The 25,538-nt window shown below is 48.6% G+C and overlaps 1 protein-coding gene, 1 long non-coding RNA gene and 1 other non-coding gene across 4 annotated transcripts; 2 read left to right on the top strand and 1 right to left on the bottom strand.

Annotated features, from left to right (window-relative positions):
* Window positions 1-1,325: 1,325 nt before the first annotated feature.
* On the bottom strand, window positions 1,326-25,438 carry LOC118087287 (occludin-like). Of its 2 annotated transcripts, none has more exons than XM_035119810.3 (8): window positions 25,145-25,438; window positions 17,299-18,053; window positions 14,038-14,196; window positions 9,371-9,522; window positions 7,400-7,609; window positions 5,026-5,197; window positions 3,926-3,967; window positions 1,326-3,248 (listed from the first exon to the last, which is right to left on the bottom strand). In XM_035119810.3, the coding sequence occupies exons 2-8, from the start codon at window positions 17,977-17,979 to the stop codon at window positions 3,147-3,149; spliced, it is 1,518 nt and encodes a 505-aa protein (XP_034975701.3). In that variant the 5' UTR covers window positions 17,980-18,053; window positions 25,145-25,438; the 3' UTR covers window positions 1,326-3,146. The 2 variants fall into 2 exon arrangements, with proteins under 2 accessions (XP_034975701.3, XP_034975702.3); XM_035119811.3 differs by lacking the exon at window positions 25,145-25,438 and adding an exon at window positions 19,938-20,222.
* TRNAS-GGA (transfer RNA serine (anticodon GGA)) lies at window positions 10,894-10,967 on the top strand. The gene has a single exon. It is a non-coding gene; the product is annotated as a tRNA-Ser (tRNA).
* On the top strand, window positions 11,930-14,535 carry LOC148685514 (uncharacterized). Its single transcript, XR_015950752.1, has 2 exons — window positions 11,930-12,093; window positions 13,902-14,535. It is a non-coding gene; the product is annotated as an uncharacterized LOC148685514 (long non-coding RNA).
* Window positions 25,439-25,538: the final 100 nt, after the last annotated feature.

Below are 25,538 nucleotides of genomic sequence, written 5' to 3' on the forward strand. Positions count from 1 at the left end.
AAATCAGATGTGTTTTTTTTAAAATCCCAGTTGTATGATGTGAGGTTCCTGAAGAACATCCCGGGTCAGGAAGGGCACAGGTGAAGGGTAATAGAATTGTAGGGTTGGCAGGGGACCAAAGGGTCATCTAGTCCAACCCCCTGCAATGCAAGAATCACAGCTAACCCGAGCAGAGCCGGCCTGGCTGGGTGTGTTGAATCTGCCACCTGACCCACACTGGCCAATCCCATACCCCCGAGCATCAGAGGTAGACTGCGCTTCAAACTGGAGGCTCCATTGAACTACCATGGCTTAGAGCCGCTGCTACATTGCCCCTCTTATTCTTCAAGCCCCCCCCCCCTGTAAGCAAAGTTCTTAAGAGGAAGTTTTCCCAGGGTCTCCATGCAGAAATGGCCTGGTCCGATCTCCGAAGAGGCTGGACAGAGAACCACTGCCTGCCTGTGTTCAGTTGTGAGCACCTTCCTATATTCATGTCTGTAGCAGCCCTTAGCTCAGAACCATGAGTATAGCAGGAGGTCGTCGTCCCCCGTTCCATTTAATCCCAGGTTTATTCTCTGTCCGAAACTCACGGGCAGTAATGACCTAAGTGGACCCAATTTAAAACTAAAAACTATGCACTTTGAGGTCTCTCTGATTTCCACGGGAGTTTGGGTACCGCTCTTAATTAAAAGCCATAGAGAGAGAAATGTCCCCCAAAAGTTTCGATTCAGTGGGGCCCTTGGATAAAAATCCTACTCATTAATTCCCCCCCCCCGGTTCGTGGAAACCGGATTTGGGTGTCCGGATGGAAGGAGAGGGTGACTTGTGCCAACCAAAATGTCGAAAAGAGGGGAAGGAACGGCTGTCGGGTTTGATTTCGTTGCGGATGCCTCCTTTTCTGATTTGATGCACAGCCAATGAAACAATAAATATTGTTTTTTCTTAGGAAAAAAAAGGCAGGCAGTGGTTGGTTTGTGTTTCTTGGAGGGGAAAGGGTTTGGAGGGGGTGGGGAGAAGTGGCGTCACTGTTTTAAGACGATTCAGCACAGGTAAACTTTGCAGCACAAAGTTAAACTGTGGAACTCCCTCCCACAGGAGGCAGGCCAGGTGGCTTTAAAAGAGGATTGGACAAATTCACGGAGGACAAAGCTATTTGGAGACAGTGATGCTTCTGAACAACCAGCACTCCCACTTGCTAATTTTAATCCAAAGAAAGCCAACATCTTTTGGGGATCCTCTAGCTGTAATTGCAGGGTGGGGGGTTGGTCTGGATGACCCCTGGGGGACCCTTCCAGCTCTGCAAGTTGATCTCAAACGGCTACAAAACACACCTGGATCTCCACAGCCAGCATTCCCCACTTTTATTAAAGGAACTATTAAAAACGCACACATACACACAACTGTTTACCCCCCTCCCCAACCCCTCCGAAACCCCCAGCTTCCCCACACTCAAATGGATAAATCCCCAAACATGCATAAATGGGGGTTGTATATTTACAATGCTGAATGAGTCAGTAGATGGATCACTGGACGGTTCGCTTTGAACCTGCATCAATGGGAGTGAATATTCGGGAGTCTGCCGTCTGATTGCTGGGGGTGTCTCTCTGTTTTGGAATGGGACGCCCCCCCTACCCCCTATTCACACTTTGACTTCGTATTTTTAGTCTTGTGTGTGTCAATCAATTCCCCCAGGTCTGAGAGTTTTTCTCGCCGTTCGCTGCCGTGCCTTGCCAAATTCCCCCACTGAGTTGAAGCTTGGCTAAGCAAAACCTTTCTCTGGATTTTCTGTGCATGTGAAATCGCAATGCCACCCTGCTTTTTCGGACATGTGTCAAGAATGTTCCGTCCCCCCCAAAAAAAAAGTTTTATCAGCAGGTGCATTGGTGTGCGGAGATATGATGAAACTCCCAAGATGCTGGGGAACATTTGGAATTTCCTAAGGAAGGCCGCTGATGGGTTTCTCAGTACACCAGCTTCACTTGGGAAGGGAGAACCAGCTCTTTGAAAACCCGGCAGAAATGCTGGCAAAAGATTTCAGAATTATTCTTGGGTGCTGTTTAACTCCTTGCCGCTCAGGGAAGTGCGAAACACACAATGGCATGAAATCCTATCGTTTGGGGTGGGTGAGAGCTGATTCAAGATTCGCCTAATCATAGGGTTGTTGAGGTGGAAGCCACCCCTAAGGTCATCGAGTCCAACCCCCAGCAATGCAAGGATCTTTTGCCCAACATAGGGCTCGAACCCACGCTCTTATCAATTGATAATCCAGGCATGGGAGATCGGTGAGCCTCCATCTTCATCCCTGGGCTGCGTTCTGCACAAGCAATTCCTCGATGGCTAATTTTGTACAGTGCTTTTTAAAGAGCACAAGTTCAGGGTTGCAACCAACTATGCCTCCTTCGCGAAAGGGATGGGAATGGCCGACGTAGGACCATTGACTTCAGTGGGTCTACTCTGAATACATGGGCGATGGGAAAGGGTTGCGGCTCAAAGTCGGAGCACATGCTTTTCATGCAAAAATGTTTCTCAGCAGGCCTGGAGTAAGACCCCTGGCTGAGATGCTGCAGCATCGCTGCTGCCAGTCGGTGTAGGCTACACTAAACTAGATGGGCTGTAGTGGCTTTGCTCATGTTAAGGTGGCTCCCCCGAGAGCTTAAGTTACAGAGCACCCATTTTGCATGCGGAGGGTCCGGGTTCAATTCCTGGCATCCCCAGGCACCTGCCTAAACCCCTGGAGAGCTGCTGCCAGTCAAAATAGGCAATACTAAACTACATGTACTTCCATGGCCTGTCTTGGGAGTGGGGGGAAGGCAGTGCCCGGTGTTCCTTGGGCTTAGCTGGGAACAACCCACGGTTTTTAAAAAATCTTTGGCACCCAAAATAAGAAAGTGCTCTATCTAAATGAGGATTTGTAAGTTCTTTCTCTTCTTCCTGGCTTCTTTTTGCTATGCATGTTCAGAGTTCCAGGATCCCAAGAAAATGGAGTTGCTTTTTTAAAAAATGGTTTTGCAAAATTGGCACGGGAATGGATCAAAGAGGTCATCTTGACATATGTACAGCTCGAAAGAAAGCATCCCTGCTTGTCTTGTTTTGGGGTTCAAATTCTGCAGAAAACGGGAGCGTTGACCGCGCCCCCTGCAGCCGCCTGCCTCGCTCCCCTCTCCAAGTTACGCCCGACTCTTGTCGTAGTCGCTGACCATCCGCTTGATGTGGAAGAGCTTGTTCCGCAGAGACTTGCTGTCCATTTTCTTGCTCTGGTAGTCGGGAGTCTGCAAGGCGTGAATTTGCAAGGAAAACGCGTTAGAAAACAGAACACAATTCACGGTATTCTCGCTCGGGCCGCAGATTCAAATATATTTCTCAACCCAGCTTTTCACAGGATGGTAGAGTTGGAAGAGACCTTCCAAGTGTCATAGAATTGTAGAGTTGGGAGGGACCCCTGAGGGTCATCTAGTCCAGCCCCCTGCAATGCAGGAATCTCAGCTAAAGCATCTGTAGAACCAAATTCCAGGAGGCCACCAACTTGGGTGGATTCAGTTTCTTAGGAGTATTTGGCCACTGTGGGCGCTGGCCTATTGTGGGTGCTGAATCCAGCAGCCAGCTTTTCTGACGTTCTAATGGAGCCTCCAGGTCCAGATGCAGTCTATCTGGATTCCTAGGTTCTGAGGGGTATTTGGCCACTGTGAGGACAAAAACAAAGGCTCTCTTCTCTCCCCCACATCCTCCTTTAGTGCACAAGGGGCCTGTGGGTGTTTAGGGGCAACACACAAATCTGGATTTGGCCCTAAGAAGCGTAGATCAGGAGTGGTGAACCCACTGTCCTCCTGGCATTGCTGGCCTCCACCTCCACCATTCGCTGACCATTGGGCATGCTGGCCGCTCCAACATCCAGAGAGCCACAGCTCTTTCCCTGGCCCCTTTCGGGAGACAGAAAAACGTCACTTACGCGCTTCAGGTCCTTCAGGCGGTTGTATTCTTCAGCCACCCCCTGCGGGAGAAAGATGTCAAAGTCAGGAGAGTCTTGTATATGGAACCTCCCTGTTCATGAGCAGTTTATCTCAGGGTATTCCTGAGAATGCACTCTCGGTCCCTCTCTGTTTTCACTGTCCTGAGTTCAGCTCTCCACATTTCCACACCAGTCTGCAATCATTATTATTCTTAAGCAGGCATAGGTAAACTCGGCCCTCCAGATGTTTTGAGACTACAATTCCCATCATCCCTGACCACTGGTCCTGTTAGCTAGGGATAATGGGAGTTGTAGTCCCAAAACATCTGGAGTTTGCCTATGCCTGTTCTAAAGGGAGCCCCGGTGGGAAGGTGTCCGGTCCCAGTATCCCTGGTAGAGCACAAGACGGTTCAAGCCCCACGTTGGGCATTACAATTCTTGCATTGCAGGGGGTTAGACTGGATGACCCTTGGGGTCACTTCCAGCTCTACGATTCCTCCCGCTCCACACATTTCCGCAAAGCAATTTCACCCAACAGACCCTGTTTCGCAGGGCATCCTCCCCCTGCATAATCCACCTTTGCCGTTTTCACAAATATACAGGTGAAACCTGGAACATTAGAATATCGTTGAAAAGTGCATTTATTTCAGTAAAGCAACTTATTATTATTTATTTTTCTTTTAATTTTTACAAAGGCTTTCTTTTGGAAATTCCACAGTAATAAAACAAATAGTGACAATAATACAAAAATAAACATCGCTATTAACATTTCATTAATTACATTGCATTTATAATTGACCCGCCTAACAACAAATAATTACAATTACAACAAATAAAGGCTTGACATATCTTACTTTTGCATGCCATGCATCTATCTCATATATTGGTTCCACCTTTTAAGTTGCATTACTGAAATAAATGCACTTTTCGACGATATTCTAATTTTCTGAGTTTCACCTGTACGAATTTAGTCATTGTCTGCATTTATATCCCTACCTTTTCTGTCTCCGCAGAGCTGAGTGCTGCCCATATTGCCTTCCTTCCTTATTTCTACCCACAATCCTTTGCTCCGGGTGCAGTGGGGGGGGGACACAACCCACCTGGTACTGCAGGCTGTCTTCCGGCAGATGGTCCAGCTGTTTGCTCAGCTGGTTGATCTGGTCATTGATGGCGTCCATCTCGGCACACAGCACCTTGTACCGCTTGAGGTCGGCGTCAAACTCTTGCTTGTAGTCCTGGCGGACGCTGTCTGACGTGATTGGGGGATACAGGCTATGGGGAACGGAAGAAAAACCCACACGGTGTGGGAATGGTAAGGAATGCCTTGCTTTTAAAATATACCCTTGGCCATATTGTGGTGTGACGACTAGGGTGACGACTTTTTTACAACCTCATTTCCCTGTATCATAATTTGATGAGCTTTCATTAAAGATTAGATAAAATCTTACTCTCAAAGAGATTTGATAAAAAAAAACTCACGCACAAAATGATTTTAAAATTTTTTTATCAGTTTTTTGACCATTTTTGAAGTCACTGTAAGCAGATATAAAATTGAACCCAAGCTTTAGAGTCACATATATACAACATTATATAGGGTCATCAAACACACAAGGAAGCTTTTTTTAGCTGCAGTAACAGTATAGACGCCGCTAGAGGACGATGTTTTGCTACCTCTCCTGTAGGTTCTTTTCCCAGCATGCCCGGCAGGGTCTGCTGGCTGAGTTTTGAGGTCCCAAAAGGGGGCTTTTACCTTGCGCAGGTGTGACATTTCTATACCCTATGTTGCTAAGAACACTCCCCATTGCGGAATGTGGTGTTGTGTCCAAATTTGATACGAAATATATATAGAATTGTTAATACAATTTTATGAAATGGTAAAACAACATACAAAAATTTTAAAAATGGTTTGTGCGTGACCTTTTTAAATATTTCAATGGAATATACCTCATTTTAGGCATTAATAGGCAAAATTTCATCCATTTGTGCTACAGGAAATAATTTTTGAGGAAATAAAATGAAAAAGTCATCACCCTAGTGGCGACCCTTTTGAGGACAGCAAAGTGTTTGCCAGCACTGAGGAAAACTTTCAATTTAGTTCCTTCCTTCCCTTGAAGGGGACACACTACTACTAATTTTATTATTTGTAGCCCACCCACCTGACTGGGTTGCCCCAGCCACTCTGGGCACCTTCCAACACATATAAAAACATCAAGAATCCAGCTTTATAAGCTTCTCCAGAAGGCCTCAGGGGTAGGGCTGGGAGAGATGCCCCTGTCCATGAAATCCAGGGCAGCTGCTTCCAGTTAGCATAGACCAGGCATCTCCAAACTTCGGCCCTCCAGATGTTTTGGACTACAATTCCCATCTTCCCTGACCACTGGTCCTGTTAGTTAGGGATCATGGGAGTTGTAGGCCAAAACATCTGGAGGGCCGAAGTTTGGGGATGCCTGTGAGAGACAATATTGAGCTGGTTGGACCTGTGCTCCAACAGCTTCCTATGTACATACCCTCCAACTCCCGGTAAGAAAAAGACGGGATCAGCAGCGGCGCGGCACCGGAAGTCACTTCTACGCATGTCTGGAAGTGACTTCTACGCATGTCTGTTCCGGTGCCGCTCTGCCTGATTTCCGGTGCCCAGACATGGGTGGAGCGGCACCCGAAATCGGTTCTGCGCATGTTCTGAGCCTCCCTGGCAGATAGGAAATCTGGGGGATTTACGGGATTTTTCTCTATTCGGGATAACAGCGGGAAACGGGTTTAAATACGGGGGTTTCCCGCGAAAAAACGGGAGACTTGGCAGCTATGCCCATGTTCATCTGAAGAGCAGACGGAGCTCAGCACATCATGGCTAGTACCTGTAACATCACCAGCTCAACCTTCTCTCACCCACCTTGACCTCCAGAGCAATTTTGTCACTGGTGGAAAAGGGGGTTGAAGGTGTGCAATGAACGACTGTTCATATAACCAGTGATAATAATAATAATATTTATACCCCGCCCATCTCCAGGCGGCATACAGCATAATATAAAAACATAAGGAAAACAGCAAGCATAAAAAACCTCCTGATACAGGGCTGCCTTCAGAAGTCTTCTAAAGGTTGTGTAGTTACTCATCTCCTTGACATCTGACGGGAGGGTGTTCCACAGGGAGGGCGCCACCACCGAGAAGGCCCTCTGTCTGGTTCCCTGTAGCTTCACTTCTGCCAGTGAAGGAACCGCCAGAAGGCCCTCAGAGACGGACCCTGGTGTCCGGGGTGGAGACGCTCCTTCAGGTATACAGGGCCGAAGCTGTTTAGGGTTTTAAAAGTCAGCACCAACACTTCGAATTGTGCCTGAGAATGTACTGGGCGCCGGAAACATCACTGGAAGGAGCCTCAACGATGACTTGGAATGGAAGCCCAGTGGCAGGTTAATTTTGGCGTCGTGCTGGGTGCTGCTGAAATTCGAAACCCCCAAATAAGATATTGCGGCTCACCTCTTCCAGTCATCCTGGTCCCGCTCGTCTCCGGACTCCACGGCCGTGGTGTAGTCGGTCTCGTACTGCGATTCCTCGAGTTCGGGGTTCCTCCTCCGCCTACGCCCTTTGCGGCCGGAGGGCTTGCTGGCGCTCTCCCGCGCGTTCTCTTCCAGCGTGCTGGAGCTGAAAGTCCAGGCGGGGTTGGCTGTCTGCGCGTAGGAAGGCGGGCTGGAGAGGAGACCCCCCATGGTTACACGTGGGTAAAGCTGGAGTCAGCTGGGAAACGGCAGCTGCCCTTTGGGGACTCATAGGGCAGAAGGAAGGGAGCTTGACAGCAGGGGGCGCCAGCGCTTACGACAGGCTTGTTAGCAATTTAACTCCTCCGAGGCTGCATTTTGTGATGAGTGGAAATCACATGGTCTGTCTGAGAGGAAGCGTGAGAACTGGATATAGTCCTATCTGTATGTATTATGTGATGTACTTTCAATTTTGCCTGTTCTCTCTCAGAGCTGGATGAGAGAGAGCACCATGATTCTGTGTCTGTGTAATATAGTGTAAATAAATAGTTTAGAAACGGTGGCTGCCTTTGGGGACTCATAGGGCAGAAGGAAGGGAGCTCGACAGCAGGGGGCGCCAGAGCTTACAGAGGCAAAGCCAATTTAACTCTGCTTTCGTTCCCATCCCATACCCTCCAAGTGTCCTGATTTTCCAGGCACTGTAGCAGAATTACAGAAGCTGTTCTGGTATGCGATTTGATCCAGGAATGTCCCGGTTTTCCTTGCTCGTCCCCTCCACATCTCGGAAAGCAATTTAAAGTGGGGGAGAGATCAGATCGCCCCCTCCTGTCCTTTTTGGAAACATGAGTATTTGTGTGTGTGTGTGTGTGTGTGTGTGTGTGTGTGTTTGTGCAGGTGCAGAAACAGAGTCCTATTTATAATGATAATATAATAATAATATAATAATAATTTATTATTTATACCCCACCCATCTGGCTGGGTTTCCCCAGCCACTCTGGGCGGCTTCCAACCAAATATTAAAAACAGTACAGCATCAAACATTGAAAACTTCCCTAAACAGGGCCGCCTTCAGTTGTCTTCCAAAAGTAAAATAATTGAATATATTCAATTGAAAATAATGAAGTTCCTGCACCAAATGAAGGAAATCTTGAAGCTGGCATACGAAGTCCTTCCTATAATTTTGAAGGGACACTGTAACAAATCCACGACACATTTCATTGCAATGCTTCCGCAGCCAGCCAATTATTAGGAAACATGTGGAGTGTTGATCCCTTTATTGTAAATGGAGCCTCACACTGCCTACTCGGAAATAAGTCCCACTGTATTCAATGGAGCTTACTCCCAGGTAACTGGGTAAAGACTGTGCTGCACCCCAAAGCATTTTTACTCAGAACTAAGTCCCACTGAGTTCAAGAGGATTTACTCTCAGGTATGGACATGATCATTTTCACAGTTTCCGTTGTTCTTTGATATCGTAGAATCGTAGAGCCAGAAGGGACCATGAGGGTCATCTATCCCAACCCCCTGCAATGCAGGATTCTTTTGCCCAACGAGAGACTCAAACCCACGACCCTGAGATTAAGAGTCTCGTGCTCTACCCACTGAGCTACCCAGCTAATAATGATAACAAATCCTACAAGTGTTTTTTAAGCGCAGAGTTAAACTGCAAGCGGGACCTGAACCCAAGACCTGAACGCACTCCCTTCCTGTGCCTGCGATTCAGAAGCATCGCAGCTGTGACGGCACAGCCCTCGATAGCCCCCTCCTCCCCCATGACTTTGTCCGATCCTCTTTTACAGCCATCACGATCGGTGGCCGGTTGCTGCCTCCTGCGGCAGAGAGTTCCACAGTTTAACACTGCGTGTTTAAGCCCGTTACTCCGCCACAAATCAAGCATTATGCAAGAGGGAGAAAAACAAATCTCTAATCTTCACAATGCACCACTCAAAGCAACTCCATTTTCTCTGCTCACCTGCTCTGGCTTTCACCTGGGTAGTAGCCATTCCCGGAGACCTTGTAGTTGTAGGGGCTGGCTGGAGCATGTGTGGGGCTCATCGGCTTTTCGGAGTAGTTCAGGGTCGCTGTCTCATCATGGGTGCTGGTCCCGTCGGTGACATTCTTCACCTGCGAAAGGAACGAAAAGCGTTGTTTTGGTGCCAGCTGAAACCTTCCCCTGGACCGGGGACCTTCTGGGACGTGGTTTTGCCTCTTGGGTAAGCACGGGCGAATAATTCCAAATTTCCACATTTCTCTGCCACAACCTGGTTAGAGCGTTGGACTAAGGAGCTGGCAAACCAGGGTTTGAATCCCCACTCGGCCAGGTCTCCCTGGGTGACCTGGGTGGGAGCAGGCCCTGACTCTCATCCTAACCTACCTCACAGGGTTGTTGTGGGGATCAAATGAGGAAGGGGGAAACCATGATATAAAATAAAATTATACTTGCTGCTTCTGGTTTGTTTTTTTAATAAAAAGTTGTCATGAAAATTCACCGCAATTTTGGTGCAGATTCCTCTGTATCCAGACACTTGTTTTTGCAAAGCAAGTTCCCTAATACAATGCATTTTTTAAAAAATTGTTTAAAAATGCACTCTTAGACACACTTCCCCTTCTGTACAGGTTACTTGGCTGTGGAACCGCATGACAAAATCTGGAGAGGTGTGGATTTGCCCCTTGTAATTCTCAACAACCCTGCAAGGTGGGTTAAAGGTGACAGGGACTAGTCTGCATGGTCAAACTCTGTCAGGGATTCTTTAGCTGCAACGCCCGCACTGCAGGGGGTTGGACTGGATGACCCTTGAGGGTCCCCTCCAACTCCACAACCCTGCTTTTTCTTCCTGCTTTTTAGCTGCTTCTTCCGTGCCAGGGTCTGATTGCTCAGCAATGACTTCAACTGGGGGGGAAGAGGGTGCAGCTGCTTCTCCCCGTCCGTCCCCCCCGCCCCTTTTCCTCCTTTCCTTCCGGGCTTTTTTACAGAGCGACGACCCCCTGGGGCTCCAGAGGCTTCAAAGGATCTCCTGCCAGTCTAAGGAAGCCGTCTGTCAAAGCGGAATCATGTTGCAGAGAAGACCCAGTGGGACCAAGGGACATTATTCAGGCCCCATCTGCCCTATTGCATTTAAAGAAGCATTGTGCCACTTTAAACATGGCTCCCCCCCCCACCGCAAACAATCTTGGGAACTGTAGTTTCCTTAAAGGGTGCTAGAAGACTCCTCTTCTGCCTCCCAGAGCTACAGTTTTTAGAGCGGTTCAACCACTGCTTTTTTTCTTTAACAATATATTTAGGGGTTACTCTCATTTTGACTCAAGAAAACCACCATTTTATAGTTCAATTTGGGATAAATTCAGTAAATGGACAAAAGTACAAAGGTTCACCAAAAGTTTTGGGGTCTGCATACTCCTGTGTCCCCCTCCCCCCCCAAGAACAAAAGCCCTCGGTTCAACCGCCAACCCCTCTCCTTAGGGAGCTCTGGGAATTGTCACTCTGTCAGGTGAAGAGGCCCGATAGCTCAGTCGGTCAGAGTGTGGTGCTGGAAACGCCAAGGTTGCAGGTTCGATCCCCGTATGGGACAGCTGCATATTCCTGCCTTGCAGGGGGCTGGACTAGATGTCCCGCAGGGTCCCTTCCAGCTCCACCGTTCTGGGCGAAACCAAGCCAGAGGTACATTTTCAAAGGCCGCAGATCGCCAGATCTTCCAGCAAAGAGCGTGAAAACGAACGACATGTGAAGTCTGTTCTGCCTGCCTGCCCTTGAGTTCTGAAACATCTTTGACACATGCGACCCCTTTCCTTGCATCCCTGACTCCCTGCTTATCTCTGCCCCTGTTGTACAAGGAGTCACAGGATGTCTCGATGCATTCTTTATCTGTTCCTTGTCCCCGTGGGCATCCTTGAACTCCCTTTGCCAGGGAGGAAAGAGTTAACAGGCTCCTTGCCCACTGGACTCTGGGACTGAGGCCCTTCCCCAGAAAATGAGGTGGAATGATCTTAAGGAAGTCCAGGGGACCTGGAACGAAATATCTCAACAACAGTTGCTTTCAATTTCTTTCTTTTGACCCCCAAGTGCTCAGTAGAAGCTGTCAAAATCGGCAGTCATTTGAAAACTAGGAAATTAAATTTAAAAAATCAACATCAGGGAGTACCTTTCATGCGGTTAATGAGTCTATTTTGCAAAATTACAAAGAACGAACCTTTTGCATTTTTTTAAAAAAAATCTAAACTAAAGCAAGTTTTCTTGAAAACTTTTTCAGCACTTCCTTCTCAAATTCCTCCTTTGCCCCCCCCCCATGCACACTCAGTAAGGATAGCCCATCGAGGTCTTTACTCTCTGCAATGTACTGAATGACCGCTCTACGGTACAAGCAGTGCATGGCTGAGAAAGTATTCTGATTATTTCTACTGAGCCTGTGGTAAATTGCAGTCAAACATAGCTATACACAAGCACTAGTTAGTGCATGAAGGGGTTAAGACCACAGAGGTAGACTTCCTAGACTCAGCTTCCTATCCAATGAGGGACGAAGTGAAGCCTTCTCTTCCTGTTCCCCATCTCTCACCGAACTGACCAAGGCAGATGTGCCTAAGCGAGCTCCAAGCTTTGAGCATCCGTTTGAAGCTCTCCTTCTGTATCTTCTACCCAGGAGTATTCTGCCTGTGTTCTCCTTGCTGCTGCTTGGATGAACGCGCAAATCTGACGTTTTTGTAAGTAAAGTGTTTTAAATTTACTTAACTGTTGTGGTCTGTTCATTGCAAGAGGGGTAGAAAGAGAGGAGCGCTGTTTGCATGTATCCAAACATGATATGAAAAGGGTTTAGTATTCCCATGCTATACAGCTTTTGTGAGTTTAAACACTGCTCCTGCTGGTGAGTAAATTGAGCCCTGCGTTATGAATCCAGGCACCTAACTAATCCTTTTGTCATTTACCCCCCCCCCCACTTGTTTCACAAGGATTCACTATTTTCTTCCCCTAGAGCCATTGCGGCCGCTAACCATCAATACCCCTCTCCTCCTCCGATCCTCTTAAAAGCCATCTAGCTTGGTGGCCATTTCAGCCTCCTGTGGCAGGGAGTTCCGCAGTTTAACTATGACCTGCGAGGTTTATTATTGTGCTGTGAACAGTGGGGACAAGGAGGCTTTCCCACCCCTCCATCATGAGGGCCACATTCACTTGAGGAAATCTTTCTGGGGGGGCCACTCAGCAACTCACTGCCTGGAATTATTTCCAAAGGAGATCCCTGGGGGAGAGCAAACTTGTGGCACTCTGCATGCGAGGCGGGGGCTGTACCATTCGAGAGCTATGGTACAGGCCTCTCTGCTTTGGTTTGGCTGATCTACACGCTCAAATCCTGACTCAGTACTCTTGAGGCTGCAGAAGTTTGAGGTCCACCTTGTCCAGCAATTTGCTGCAAGGATCTCAGCAACCCGGGGGGGGGGGTGTCTTCCGTCTCCCCACCCCTCCTGAAATTGGGCAGAGGTTTCTCATACTTGCTCTTTGCTTTGGGGGGGGGGGTACCCCAAACTGCAGGGTGTTTGGCAGACTCGAATTCTCAGAGCATGAAATTGTGTGTCAAATGTGCATCGGGGGCCTGGTTAATCATTGACGCAACCGAAACCAGCGGGTATCGCAAGCAAATAGCGCACAGCGAGAGTCTCTTTCAAACACATACAGATTTCCCTCCCTGTTGAACGTCGCAGGCCAAAATCTCACCTGTTGATGCCTTTGCAAAACAATTTAACAAGAGGTGGTGATGTCCAGCGATTTGCATGGTTTTTTTAAAAAAAGGACTGGCTTTCAAAGAGGGCGTCTCTCCCAGCCCTGCTTGGGGGTTGAACATGGGACCTTGTGCATGATTGACTGTGGAGCTGTAACCCTACCTTAAAATAACATAAGCTTCTAGTCCTCATGTGAGATTTAATAGGAACACAAAAAGCTGCCTTCTGCCAACCCACCCACTGGATCTATCTGGCTCAGCCTCGCTGATGAAAGCTGTTGAATTAGCTTTCCAGCGGTCACATGCCACTGGTGGGTGGGGACAGAAGGGAAAGTGGGCGGAGCAACGAAGCTAAATATCACCTTTGGTTTCTGCAAACACACAACTCTCACTCTCACTCTCTCTCTCTCTCTCTCTCTCTCTCTCTCTCTCTCTCTCTCTCTCTCTCTCCTCCATCCAGGCCAGCAAGGGGAAAGATCAAAGTTCAAGGATGCATTTCTAGCCTGGGAAAGAAACTCAAGAGGGCTGGGGAGGGGTGTGGCTGGAGGAGGTTTCTGAGGGCCAGATGGAGAGATCAGGAGGGCCACATTTTAAAGAGCAAAAGAGCCGCCCGCCTAACAATGCTGCTGTGGCGGAATGGGTCAGTGCATCTTGCTGCTGACCAGAAGGTTGGTGGTTTGAGGCCACCCAGGAACGGCTGTGGGTAGGATTCCTGCATTGCAGAGGGTTGGACTAAATGACCCTTGTGGGTCCCTTCCTCCAAATATACAATTCTCTGGTTCTCTGGTTCCTTTCCAGCTTTTCAGTTCTATGATTCCTGGAGGCCCCCTCAGCAACAGGCCTTGAATTCTCCACTGTCCTTTGGAAGAGGAAGGAGAGAGAGAGAAGGGGGTTGTGGAAGAGCTCCTCGGCCCCGACACAGCCCCACACTCACCCATTCCTCCACGTTGGGTCCTTCCTGGAACGCCAAGGGCTTGTCCCAGTAGATGTTGGGCTTCCCGTACTGCCAGATCTTCTGACGCGTCTTGTGGGCAAAGAAGCAGATGACGCAGAGGAGGATCACAAGGATGAACCCACAGACGATGGCGATCGCCTGGTTTTTTGCGTGGGGTGGGGGGAGAAGCCAGGGAAAAGAGTGTTTATAGCATCAAACATCAAGGTTTTCAGGCCTGGGAGATATAACAGCACATTGGTCTCTGAGCATGTGCAGAGCGCATTTCACCCCCCCCCCATATTTGGGATGCACATAGTTTTTGGAGACGTGACTATTCTTCTACTTGCTAAAATGTATACCCCACTTGATTGTGAAAAAACAAAGCAAATCTCAAAGCAGCGCACAAAAAAGATGCAATTAAAACATCAATAATAATAATAATAATAACCTAAGACTTTCAGGGAGTTAAGATGACAATAAACTAAAAACAGATTAGAACTCGCATCAACTTCTCTGAATATATGGGCAGGCTTTTCTAAGCAAGAATGTTTTCAGGCACCGAAAGGAGCACAGCAAAGACGCTTGCCTGAAATCAATCGGCAGGGAGTTTCAAAGTTAGGCTGCTGCTGTACTCAATAGCCGAGTACTTACAATTGTGAAAGGTATTTTATACGGCACCAGTAATAGGGTTGGTTCCGCAGAATGAAGTGGCCAAGGGGGCAAATATGGGGCGAGGTGACCTCACAGGTAAACGAAACGAGGCGATGACTCATCGGAATGTGAGAAGCTCCGATTGGACCAGAGTGTACCCACTGCGATTGGGAGGATGGAAGGCAAAGGAGCCCAATACTAGGCGGAGCCAGTCAATGAAAGGCGGAGCCAGAGCCTGCGGAGGGCGGAGCCAAATGACACTCATTTTCTCCCACTCTCTCCCAAGTCCTTCCAGGCCGAAGAGGAGGGAGCGGATTGGCTGAGAGCAGACTCGTGGGACACAGCCCCATTCGCCCTAAATGGCTCAGCTCCATCTGGACTGTGCGTAACTACTGGGCGACCCACGAGTCCCCCATGGCCATTCGCCCTGCATTGGGTGAGGATCGCACCCAGGCGCTCTTATCTTATCTGCCCCGCTGGGCAGTTTCTGGGTGTGCCCAATTTAATGGACCGATTGTTTTGCTGCCCAGCCCCGAAACCGACCTCTGCGATTTGTCCTTTTGCTTTGAAACAAAATAGGTCCCTGGTGTTTGCTTTTAAACCAGCCTGCCTCTTTTTCCTGGGGCAGCACCTCTGAGCAATACAGAAAAGCGACAGAGCAGAGGCAGCTGGGGCAGAAGTTATCAAGGCCTCCCCACATACCCAACTCGCCCCCATCCTTTCTCCCTGGGAATCTTCTTCCAGGCAGAAAAATGGGCTTCTGAAATCCTAAAGGTGCCATCCAAGCAGTCATGAGGTCTAGCAACCTGCCTGAATCAAGACGAGCACCAAAAGACTGAGGAGAATGAATGGAGGGGGAACCAGCAGCCCCAGCCAGCTGTCCCCAGTGGTCAGGCATGATGAAAGAAGACCAGGCATATCTGGAGGGCATCAGGGTCAGGGAAGTTTGCTTAGAGCAGGGATGGAGGCTCTCCAAACGTCTTTGGACTACAACTCCCAGAACCCCCTGGGTCCAGCATGGCTTGTAATCCTGGACGAGTTAATCCTCCATGGGCCAAATTGGATCCCCTCTCTGGTCTTTTGCTCACACCAGCTAATAATAATAATAATAATAATAATAATAATAATAATAATAATTTATTATTATTTATACCCCATCTGGCTGGGTTCCGACAAAATATTAAAATACAGAAATCCATCAAACATTAAAAGCTTCCCTAAACAGGGCTGCCTTAAGATGCCTTCTAAAGGTCTGGTAATTGTTGTTCTCTTTGACCTCTGGTGGAAGGGCATTCCACAGGGCGGGTGCCACTACCGAGAAGGCCCTCTGCCTGGTTCCCTGCAACTTGGCTTCTCTCAACGAGGGAACAGCCAGAAGGCCCTCGGCGCTGGACCTCAGTGTCCGGGTAGAACGATGGGGGTGGAGATGCTCCTTCAGGTATACTGGACTGAGGCCGTTTAGGGCTTTAAAGGTCATTCTGCTAGGAACTATAATTACTATTATTACCGTAGCTAATTTTATTGGTTGCTGCTTCTGCTTCTTTTTTTGCCGTGGCGACTCACAGAACGACTTACAAAAAACAACAACACACACACCTTAAAAGCGGGGTCGGGGGGGGGGGAATACATCAAAACAACCCACCCACTCTAAAGGGCCATGTAGATAGCTAAAAGCCCAAGGCCTGTGTGAAATGGAAGGATTTTGTTAGGTCCTTGAAGATACAGTGGTACCTCGGTTTAAGTACACAATTGGTTCCGGAAGTCTGTACTTAACCTGAAGCAAACTTTCCCATTGAAAGTAATGGAAAGTGGATTAATCCGTTCCAGACGGGTCCGCGGAGTACTTAAACTGAAAGTACTCAAACCGAAGCGTACTTAAACCGAGGTATGACTGTATCTAGCATTGTGTCAGGGACTGGCTGGATCCAGAGGAGGGGTGGGAGGCACCAGCTGGGGAACCCCCAAGGGAACCCCCAGGGGAAGAAGGCTCAGAAGCCAGGGGATTTGTGGTGGGACAACAACAAGTGGTCGGAGGGAGAAGCCACAGGGAGAGGAGGTGTCAGAAGCTGTAAGGGGAACAGGGTTTCATGAGCAGGGAGGTTTGGTAGCAGAGAGACGTCCAGAACCAGAAGCAGGTTGGAGAGGACAGGTGCCAAGTGTCAGAGATGAGACAAGCTGTCAAAGAAGTCCGGGGTCTCCCCCTCCTGCTGCAACCAGCTCCCCTCCCCTCTGCTCTCCCAGAACCAGAAGAGGCGTGAAAAGAGCGGAGGAGAGATAAGCAAGGGGAAGAAGTCTCAGATTGCTTCGGAAAGACCCAGGAGGAGAGGAGGAGGAGATGACTTAGACAGCGGTGGGAAGGCGGGGACCTTCAGTTCTTGCAACTGACCTACTGGGAAGAGCTGCTGTGATCACTAGGCCTGCGCCGTTTTGGTTTCTTTGAATGAAAGAGTTCACTTCTCTGAGGGTGGTGTTTTTTAAAATTGCTGGCCTGACTCTGGCTGTTGACGGGATGGCGCCAGGCAAGCCACTCCGGGGAGAGTGTCCCACAAGTGGGGAACCTTCACAGGAAAGGCCCTGTTTCCATGTTGCCGCCCTCGGGACCTCCCTTACCTCCTGAGGGTCCACTATGCAGTAGTGGTAGAGGTATTGGTTGGTGTAGAGCCCCGTGGTGTAGACCGAGTTGCACATGGCCAGCATGGGGTTGACGTAGTAGTTGCTGGACATCTGAGCCCGCGGGTTGACCCCCACGACGTAGACGATAGAGGCAATCAGCATGACGAACGCCATGACAACACACAACACCAACACCACCAGGTAGAACCTCCGGGAGCGAGAGCCGCTGGACTTGGTGAGGCTGGTGATGGCGAGCGCCAGCAGGGCGATGAAGCAGAGGATCGACATGGCGAGCATGAAGCCGTTGGCCGAGCGCGGGTTGGCCATGCCTCCGTAGTACCCCATGCCCATCCCGCTGTAGGTGCCCCCGCCGTAGACTCCCATGCCTCCGCCGTAGTAGCCACCCATCGAGCCCCCGTAGAGATTGCCATAGCCGTAGCCGTACTCCCAGGCCAGGGTGGAGGCCACGCAGCCAAAGATGGTGACACAGAGGAGGGCCCCCACGCCCTCCAGGATCCTCACGATCCCGGGGGGAGAGTTCCACTTGTAGAAGTGCTGCGGGACGTCCTCGATGTAGTAGGAGCCCGGCGGAGGGGAGTGGATGTCGTAGCCGTAGTCCTCACCGGGGGGCCCATAACCGGTGGGCGGGCTGTTGTAGGGCTTCTTGGTGCTATACATGCTTCGGGGTGGGGTGGGGGCTGGCAGCCAGAGCGCCACGGACCTCTGGGAAGGACCTTCGAGCAGGAGGAGACCTGGAGAGGAATGCAAAGGGATATGCTGAGCATCTCTCAGAGCTTTTCATTTGGGCAAGGCGATTACCAAGGCATATTTGAATACATAATAATAATAATAATAATAATGACAATTGATTACAAAAGTGTATTTGAATACACACCCTAAATAATAATAATAATAATAATAGATTATTTTCCAGCAGGAACTCGCTGGAACTCAGGTGGGTGCCATTGCCCTTATAAGAGAAGGAGGCATTCATGGTGAGTTCCGCCATCTCTAGAAAATTATAACTAATAATTATAATTATAATAAATAATAATAATAATAATAACCCATCTGACATGGTTGCCCCAGCCACTCTGGGAGGCTCCCAATGAAATATATACAGTGGTACCTCTACTTACGAATTTAATGCGTTCCGAACGCACATTTGTAAGTCGAAAAAATGTGTAAGTCGAATCCCATAGGAATGCATTGGGAGAAAAAATTCGTAAGTCGAAGCAACCCTATCTAAAAATTCGCAAGTAGAAAAAATCCTATCTAAACTGCATCCAAGATGGCGGACGGAGCTCCATTCGTAAGTAGAAACATTCGTAAGTAGAGTTATTCGTCAGTAGAGGTACCACTGTATATGTATGTATTAAAAGGTGGTGGATTGATTATTTATTATTTGTTCCCTGGCGTAGTGAGGTCAACAAGGTTGGTGGTTTGAGCCCACCCAGGGCAGGATTCCTGCATTGAAGCGGGTTGAGCGAGATGATCCTCTGGACCCCTTGCAACTCTACATTCCTATGTTTCTATTAAGGAAAAAATCGCGAACCGATGTGGAAACGTGGGCAGCTGAACTTTCATGAGGGAGAAATGCCCTTATGGAAATTCACCCGCGTTTTAGCATATGCAATTTTGCTTGGCGGACACGTTTTCTTTCTGCAAAGCAGTTCCCTGCTACTCTAATTCAGGCACGTCCAACAAGTAGATCGTGATCTACCGGTAGATCACTGGACGTCTGTGGTAGATCACTGGTATATCACTGGCTCCCCCCAAAGAAGCTCAACAACTTTGGCTCCCCTAAAAATACTCAACATTTTAGCCCTTCACCCCCCAAAACAGGGCTTTCTTCCCGCCTCAGAAAAGCTCAACAACTCTGACCTGAACCCCTAAAAAACAGGGCTTTCCTCCTCCCTAAACAACTTTGACCTGAACACCCCAAAAGGGGGTAGATCACTGCCAGTTTTTAACTCTGTGAGTAGATCGCAGTCTCTTCGGAGTTGGCCACCCCTGCTAATTCATCTTTTGGTTTCCACACACATACAATGCATTTTTGCACACCTCGCTTTGCTGCAAATTTGGAGAGGTGCATCTTCTAAACGACGGTGGTGTTGCTGTTCACGTATTGTTTCAAAAACGAGGTGAGCTGGTGGCCCTTTGAATGCAAACTGAATCAGGTCCCTCCTCTCATCCCCCAATCCCTGCTTGGAGATGCCAGAGATCAAACTTGGGACCCTTTCCTCCCCCCGAGACCCTTCAGGCACTGGCCATTGCCTCCCCCCACCCCCACAGCATAGAGCATTGGTCAGACTAAGACCTGGGAAGCCAGGGTTCAAATCCTCCCACTTGGCCATGAAGCTCACTGGCCCACAGCTGCAGTGCTAGCCTACCTCACAGGGTTGTTGTGGGGATTAAACGAGGAGAGGGAGAAAACCATGCCCAGGCCAGCCCAACTTCTTGGAGAGAAAGAAAAAGGTGGGAATACACATGCAACAAATAAACGAACGAAAATCCTGATCGCTGAGCCTGATTGTTGCAAGAAGGGGGTCAATTATCCCCTCCTCCTCCTCCTTTCCCTGCGGCAGCTCAGAGCTCCCCAGCCTCACAAAAGAATTGTTTGCAGTTTCTCTTACCCCTGCCAGCCGTCCTGCTGGTGACCTCAGCCCCAGAGCACCAGTTGGGCCGCCCCCTTGGGGTCCCTTTCCTTCCTCTCTCTCCAGCACCTGGATCTCAAAGCCGTTCCTTGCGAACACAAAGCGAGACACTGAAGCCCAGCTCTCGCCTTTCACCTGCTAAATAAATGATCCACTTGCTCTTGTTTGCGTGCCCTGCTGTCGTCCGCCCAGCGCATGGCAGGACAGGAGTAGTCTCTGAATGGGACAAGACTTCCTCCCTAGGGACTAGCAGCCGGCGACACCTCCCAGCATTCAGAAGTTCCTTCCTCTCTCTCTCTCTCTCTCCTCTAACCCTCCACCAATGGAAGGAGGCACAAAAGACTGAATCCTCGAATTCGGCCTCCGGACAATTTGTTTTTTGTCAAGCGAAGCTGTGCAATTAAATGCCGTTTGCAAAATTGTAGCCAAGGCCTTAAGGCTGGTTGTGGCAGCATCCTGTCCAACATTTAAGCAGAGGCTTGACAGCCATATGTCAAGAATGCTTTGATGGTGTTTCCTGCTTGGCAGGGGGTTGGACTGGATGGCCCTTGTGGTCTCTTCCAACTCTATGATTCTATGATTTCTCTGATGGAAATACAGTGGTACCTTGGTTCTCAAATGCCTTGGTACTCAAACAACTTGGAACCCAAACACTGCACTGCAAACCTGTAAGTAAATGTTCCGGTTTGCGAACTTTTTCCAGAAGCCGAACATGCTCTGTTTGGAGTGTTAACACTTCCGTTTTGAGTGTTACGCTTGAGGTCTGTCTGTTTTTGCTATTTATTTTGCATTTTTGTTTTTGAGGCTTTTTTTGTGAATGTGTGGAACCCAGTTTAGCTACTGATTGATGGATTGATTGATTGGAGTACATTGATTATTGCTTTCATTTTATGAATCAATGGTCTAGTTAGATAGTAAAATTCATGTTAAATGGCTGTTTTAGGGGTTGTTTTTAAAAGCCTGGAACGGATTAATCCATTTTGCATTACTTTCTATGGGAAAGCGCACCATGGTTTTAGAACGGACTTCTGGAATGGATTAAGTTTGAGAACCGAGGTACCACTGTAGGGATGTCCTATCTACACCAGGAAGCTCCTCCTGGGTTTGATGTCCTGGCGCACATGGATGTCATCTACACATCAGCCTCGGTCAAGTTGAGCCAATGGCAACCTCTCCACCTCACCTACCTCGCAGGGTTGTTGTAAAGAAAAAAATAACGTGCGAGGGAAGGGATCGTGTGCAACACCTCCCACAGATAAACAGAATTGAAATAAAATTTTAGCAGTAAGCTGGCTTGAGTCCCCGTCAAGGAAAAAGGTGGGTAATAATAATAATAATAATAATAATAATAATAATAATAATAATAATAATGGTGGAAATTGTGGGGATGGTCAGAGAAAGAGAGCAGAGATGAGGGGTGTGCGTGTCTCACTTTGCCTGCCCGAAATGTTAGAGGGTATGTGAATTTGTCTAAAGGTAAAGGGACCCCTGACCATTAGGTCCAGTCGTGACCAACTCTGGGGTTGTGGCGCTCATCTCACGTTATTGGCCGAGGGAGCCGGTGTACAGCTTCCAGGTCATGTGGCCAGTATGACAAAGCTGCTTCTGGCAAACCAGAGCAGCACATGGAAACGCCGTTTACCTTCCCGCCGGAGTGGTACCTATTTATCTACTTGCACTTTGACATGCTTTCAAACTGCTAGGTTGGCAGGAGCTGGGACCGGGCAACGGGAGCTCACCCCATCGTGGGGATTCGAATTGCCGACCTTCTGATCGGCAAGCCATAGGCTCAGTGGTTTCACCCACAGCGCCACCCACACCCGTGTGAATTTGTCTACTCCTCTTTTAATATCGCCCAGGTTGTTGGCCATCACTGCCTCCTGTGGGAGGGAGTTCCACAGTTTAACCGTGCTCTTCATGCACTTTCTTTTACCTAAATAAAAAAATTCCTTCAGTAGCACCTTAAAGACCAACTAAGTTTATATTTTGGTATGAGCTTTCGTGTGCATGCACACTTCTTCAGATACACTAGAAACAGAAGTGTCAGACCCTGCCTTTTACCTGCCTTCATTCTTCCAACATTGGATGCCCACCAGCTCTGGTCTCCTTACTATTCGCTTTCTCCAGGCCCCACACAATTTTGCATACTTCTATCATGTTCCCACTCACCTTTTGTCTAAAACTAAAACACTGCCAACTTTCTTCATAGGGGAGTCTCTCCATTGCTGCCTAAGAACAAGCCCCACTGAATTAAATATGATTTACTCCTGAGTAGACGTGGTTAGGGCTAAGGATGGATCTGTTGCTTTCGGTCCCGGTCCCCCCCGTTCCAAAGGCTACATTTCTCTCCCTGCCTTGAGGCTTCCAATTGACTGGCGTCTGGGATTTTTCAATTTGAGAGAGAGAGCACCGAACATATCCTCCACGAATGCAAACTGGCGATAAGGAATGTTTCTTTTCAGACCTTGCAAGCTGGGCTCTCCCCGACCGCCTGGCCGAGACCAGAGTTCCCAAAAGGCAACAATAATTTATCAGAGAAGGGAGCGATTTGCCAAACAATGGGTGCATTTCTGGGAGCTTGAGATACGCTCCCTGAGCTTGTTTGCAGGCTGCATTCCTTGCTGTTGCACGCTTTACCTTGCGTATGTGCATACATGGGTTTTCTAATTTAACTATTTTTAAAAGATGCCCCCCGTTCTGCTTTGCGGCCCTTGGATTTCTGAGCTGCTTGCAAGCTTTGTGGTTCAGCATCAAGTTTGGCAAAAGCAAACGAGAAAAGGATAAATCAAAACTCCCCACTTTAAAAAGTCGCTCAGAGCGAAGAAGGGGCAAAATCGGATTTTGGGCGGCTGCAACTCAAGAGCGTGGGTGCTCTGTTTAGGGATTGTATAAAGCACTTTCCCTGATTACTTTCAAGCTGGAGTCTCTCCCACTGATCTAGGGTCTTTCGCCCTAAAGAGAAATCAAGATTCTAGTCCTCACTGAGTTTAACTAGGGCTCTTTGCCCTCCTACACTGACTGGCAGCAGCTTTCCAGCATTTCAACTCAGTTTGTGATATATTTTTATAAGTCATTGTGAAAACTCAGTGGCATTTTTTTAAAGCACGAATTGTTCCTAATATACATATTTTGGATGCAATTTCTGCCCCATAGACACATTCCCTTAATTAAGGGAAATGAATTCCCTTAAATACTGTAAGGGAAAGGAATTCCCTTAAATAAGGGAAAGGAATTCCCTTAATACAGGCATCCCCAAACTGCGGCCCTCCAGATGTTTTGGCCTACAACTCCCATGATCCCTAGCTAAGAGGACCAGTGGTCAGGGATGATGGAAATTGTGGTCCAAAACATCTAGAGGGCCGAAGGTTGGGGATGCCTGCCTTAATAGAATGAATTCTAATGCTTTTTTTAAAAAATAAAAAAAATCTTTGGTACATTTTGCCCTCATCATATACACATTTTTACATGCATTAGTCAGCTGGAGAAGGAAAACTCTGGTCCTCAGCCTCTGATGCCTTGCAGGATCACTTCAGAAAAATAAAAGGCAAAGGAGTATACCACCACAAATCCAGAGTGGAGTCCCTAAAGTGTTTAGATGGTGCCAAGGTGGTGCCAAACATCTTGCTCTGCTTTCCTTTGGACCCCATCAGTGAAGCCAAGAGGGGGGTCTTCTCACTGGGGCAGCCCAGGACCTCCAGACACATGGCCCAGACTTGCACCCCAGGGACATCACTTGGGTGGTTTGAATTCACCCCCAGAGGTGCACTCCATTGTCTCTCAGATGCCAACAACAGCAACAATTCAGCTGGAGAAGTGCATTGCAAAATTTGGAGGTGTGAATTTTTCCCCCAAAGCAATTAACCCATATTAATTGCCTTCACATTCGCACAAAATTTTACTCATGTATAACATTCCCTTCATTACTTTCAATGGGTCACAGGAACGTGGGTCCTTGGGCCCATCAACCTCAGTATTGCCTGCCACTGACTGGCAGCAGCTCTCCAGGGTTTCAGACAGAAAGTCTCCCCCAGCCCTATCTGGGGATTTGAACTCCGGACCATGCGAAACAGGTGTTCTGCTTAGTTCCCTCGGATGCCCCCCCGAATTCAGATCAAATCAAATTTATTAAACGGTCACAGACCAGCTTCTGCCCCCCGAATTGTAGCATTATGAGAGGGGCAGGAAACACATCACTCTGACCACTAGGGATCGGTGAGGAATCTCAGTTTGTATTTAAACAGGAACCTACTGAAATTTCGCTTTTTTAAAAAAACGCCTGAACCGAATCACAGCTGCCCTTCAAAATTAAAAACCTATCCAAATTTTGCAATGCGGCTCTCCGGCCAAGGAATGCCCCCCCGCCCCCTGCCCCCCCCCGCCCCAAAGTCACATAGGAGCTTATACATCTACATTCATATATTAGTGAAAGCAATATACCCAAATGCCATTGTCTATGGGTGCCATTTGAATTATGCCATTTGAATTATGGTGCTGGAGGAGACTCTTGAGAGTCCCATGGACTGCAAGAAGATCAAACCTCTCCATTCTTAAGGAAATCAGCCCTGAGTGCTCACTGGAAGGACAGATCCTGAAGCTGAGGCTCCAATACTTTGGCCACCTCATGAGAAGAGAAGAATCCTTGGAAAAGACCCTGATGTTGGGAAAGATGGAGGGCACTAGGAGAAGGGGACGACAGAGGACGAGATGGTTGGACAGTGTTCTCGAAGCTACGAACATGAGTTTGACCAAACTGCGGGAGGCAGTGCAAGACAGGAGTGCCTGGCGTGGCGTGTTCTGGTCCATGGGGTCACCAAGAGTCGGACACGACTAAACAACAACAACAACAACATGTTGGGTGCTCTACCACTGGGTCGATTTCCCTAAAAAATAAAGCAAGGTCCTAGTCCTCACTGTTCTAAGCAAAGGGCTGGTTTGAACAGGAACCTAGGAAGCCTCCTTTTGCTGAGACAGACCCATCTAACCCAGCATTGTCCACACTGACTAAGCTACACCCTTATTGGAAAGCGTCTACTCTTGAGTAGGGCTTAATGGCACGCCCCCTCCGTGCACCAGGACCCGCAAAGTTTTAGCTGCAAAAAGCAAACCCTCCCTTTCTGGATCCTTGCGTCAAGGGTGGGGAGGGCAGGAGGGGCACCCACGAAACAAGTTATTTCTCTTTCTCTTACCTGGATTTTCCTCCCTCCTGGATCCCTGGCCGGCGCCTATTCCCTTGCCTCCGGGAAGCTCATGATTGCAAAGGTTACCTTAATCACCACAACTTCCTGTTACCTTTGGAGCAGTGAGTCATGTGACCCTCTCCCCCCCCCAGAAGGTGTTGGCTGCAGAGGTGCCCCCACCCTGCCCGCAGCTCCCCAAAGCACACACCTTTCTATTTATTTTCTAACCCCTTTCTTCGCTCCGGATTAATCATTGCCAGCTCCGTGCAGTTGTTAATCTGTTCCAGTGTGTGTACAACACCCCCCCCACCCCTTCCCCCTCCCCAGAAACACTCCTTGCCTGCTTTCTCAAGCTCCGAGCCAACTTTTCAGACTCCCGAGTCGTGCTTGGTACAAGACGGGA

This window comes from Zootoca vivipara, chromosome 6 (genome assembly GCF_965207765.1).
Source record: "Zootoca vivipara chromosome 6, rZooViv2.hap1.1, whole genome shotgun sequence".
In the NCBI taxonomy this organism is placed as follows: domain Eukaryota; kingdom Metazoa; phylum Chordata; class Lepidosauria; order Squamata; family Lacertidae; genus Zootoca; species Zootoca vivipara.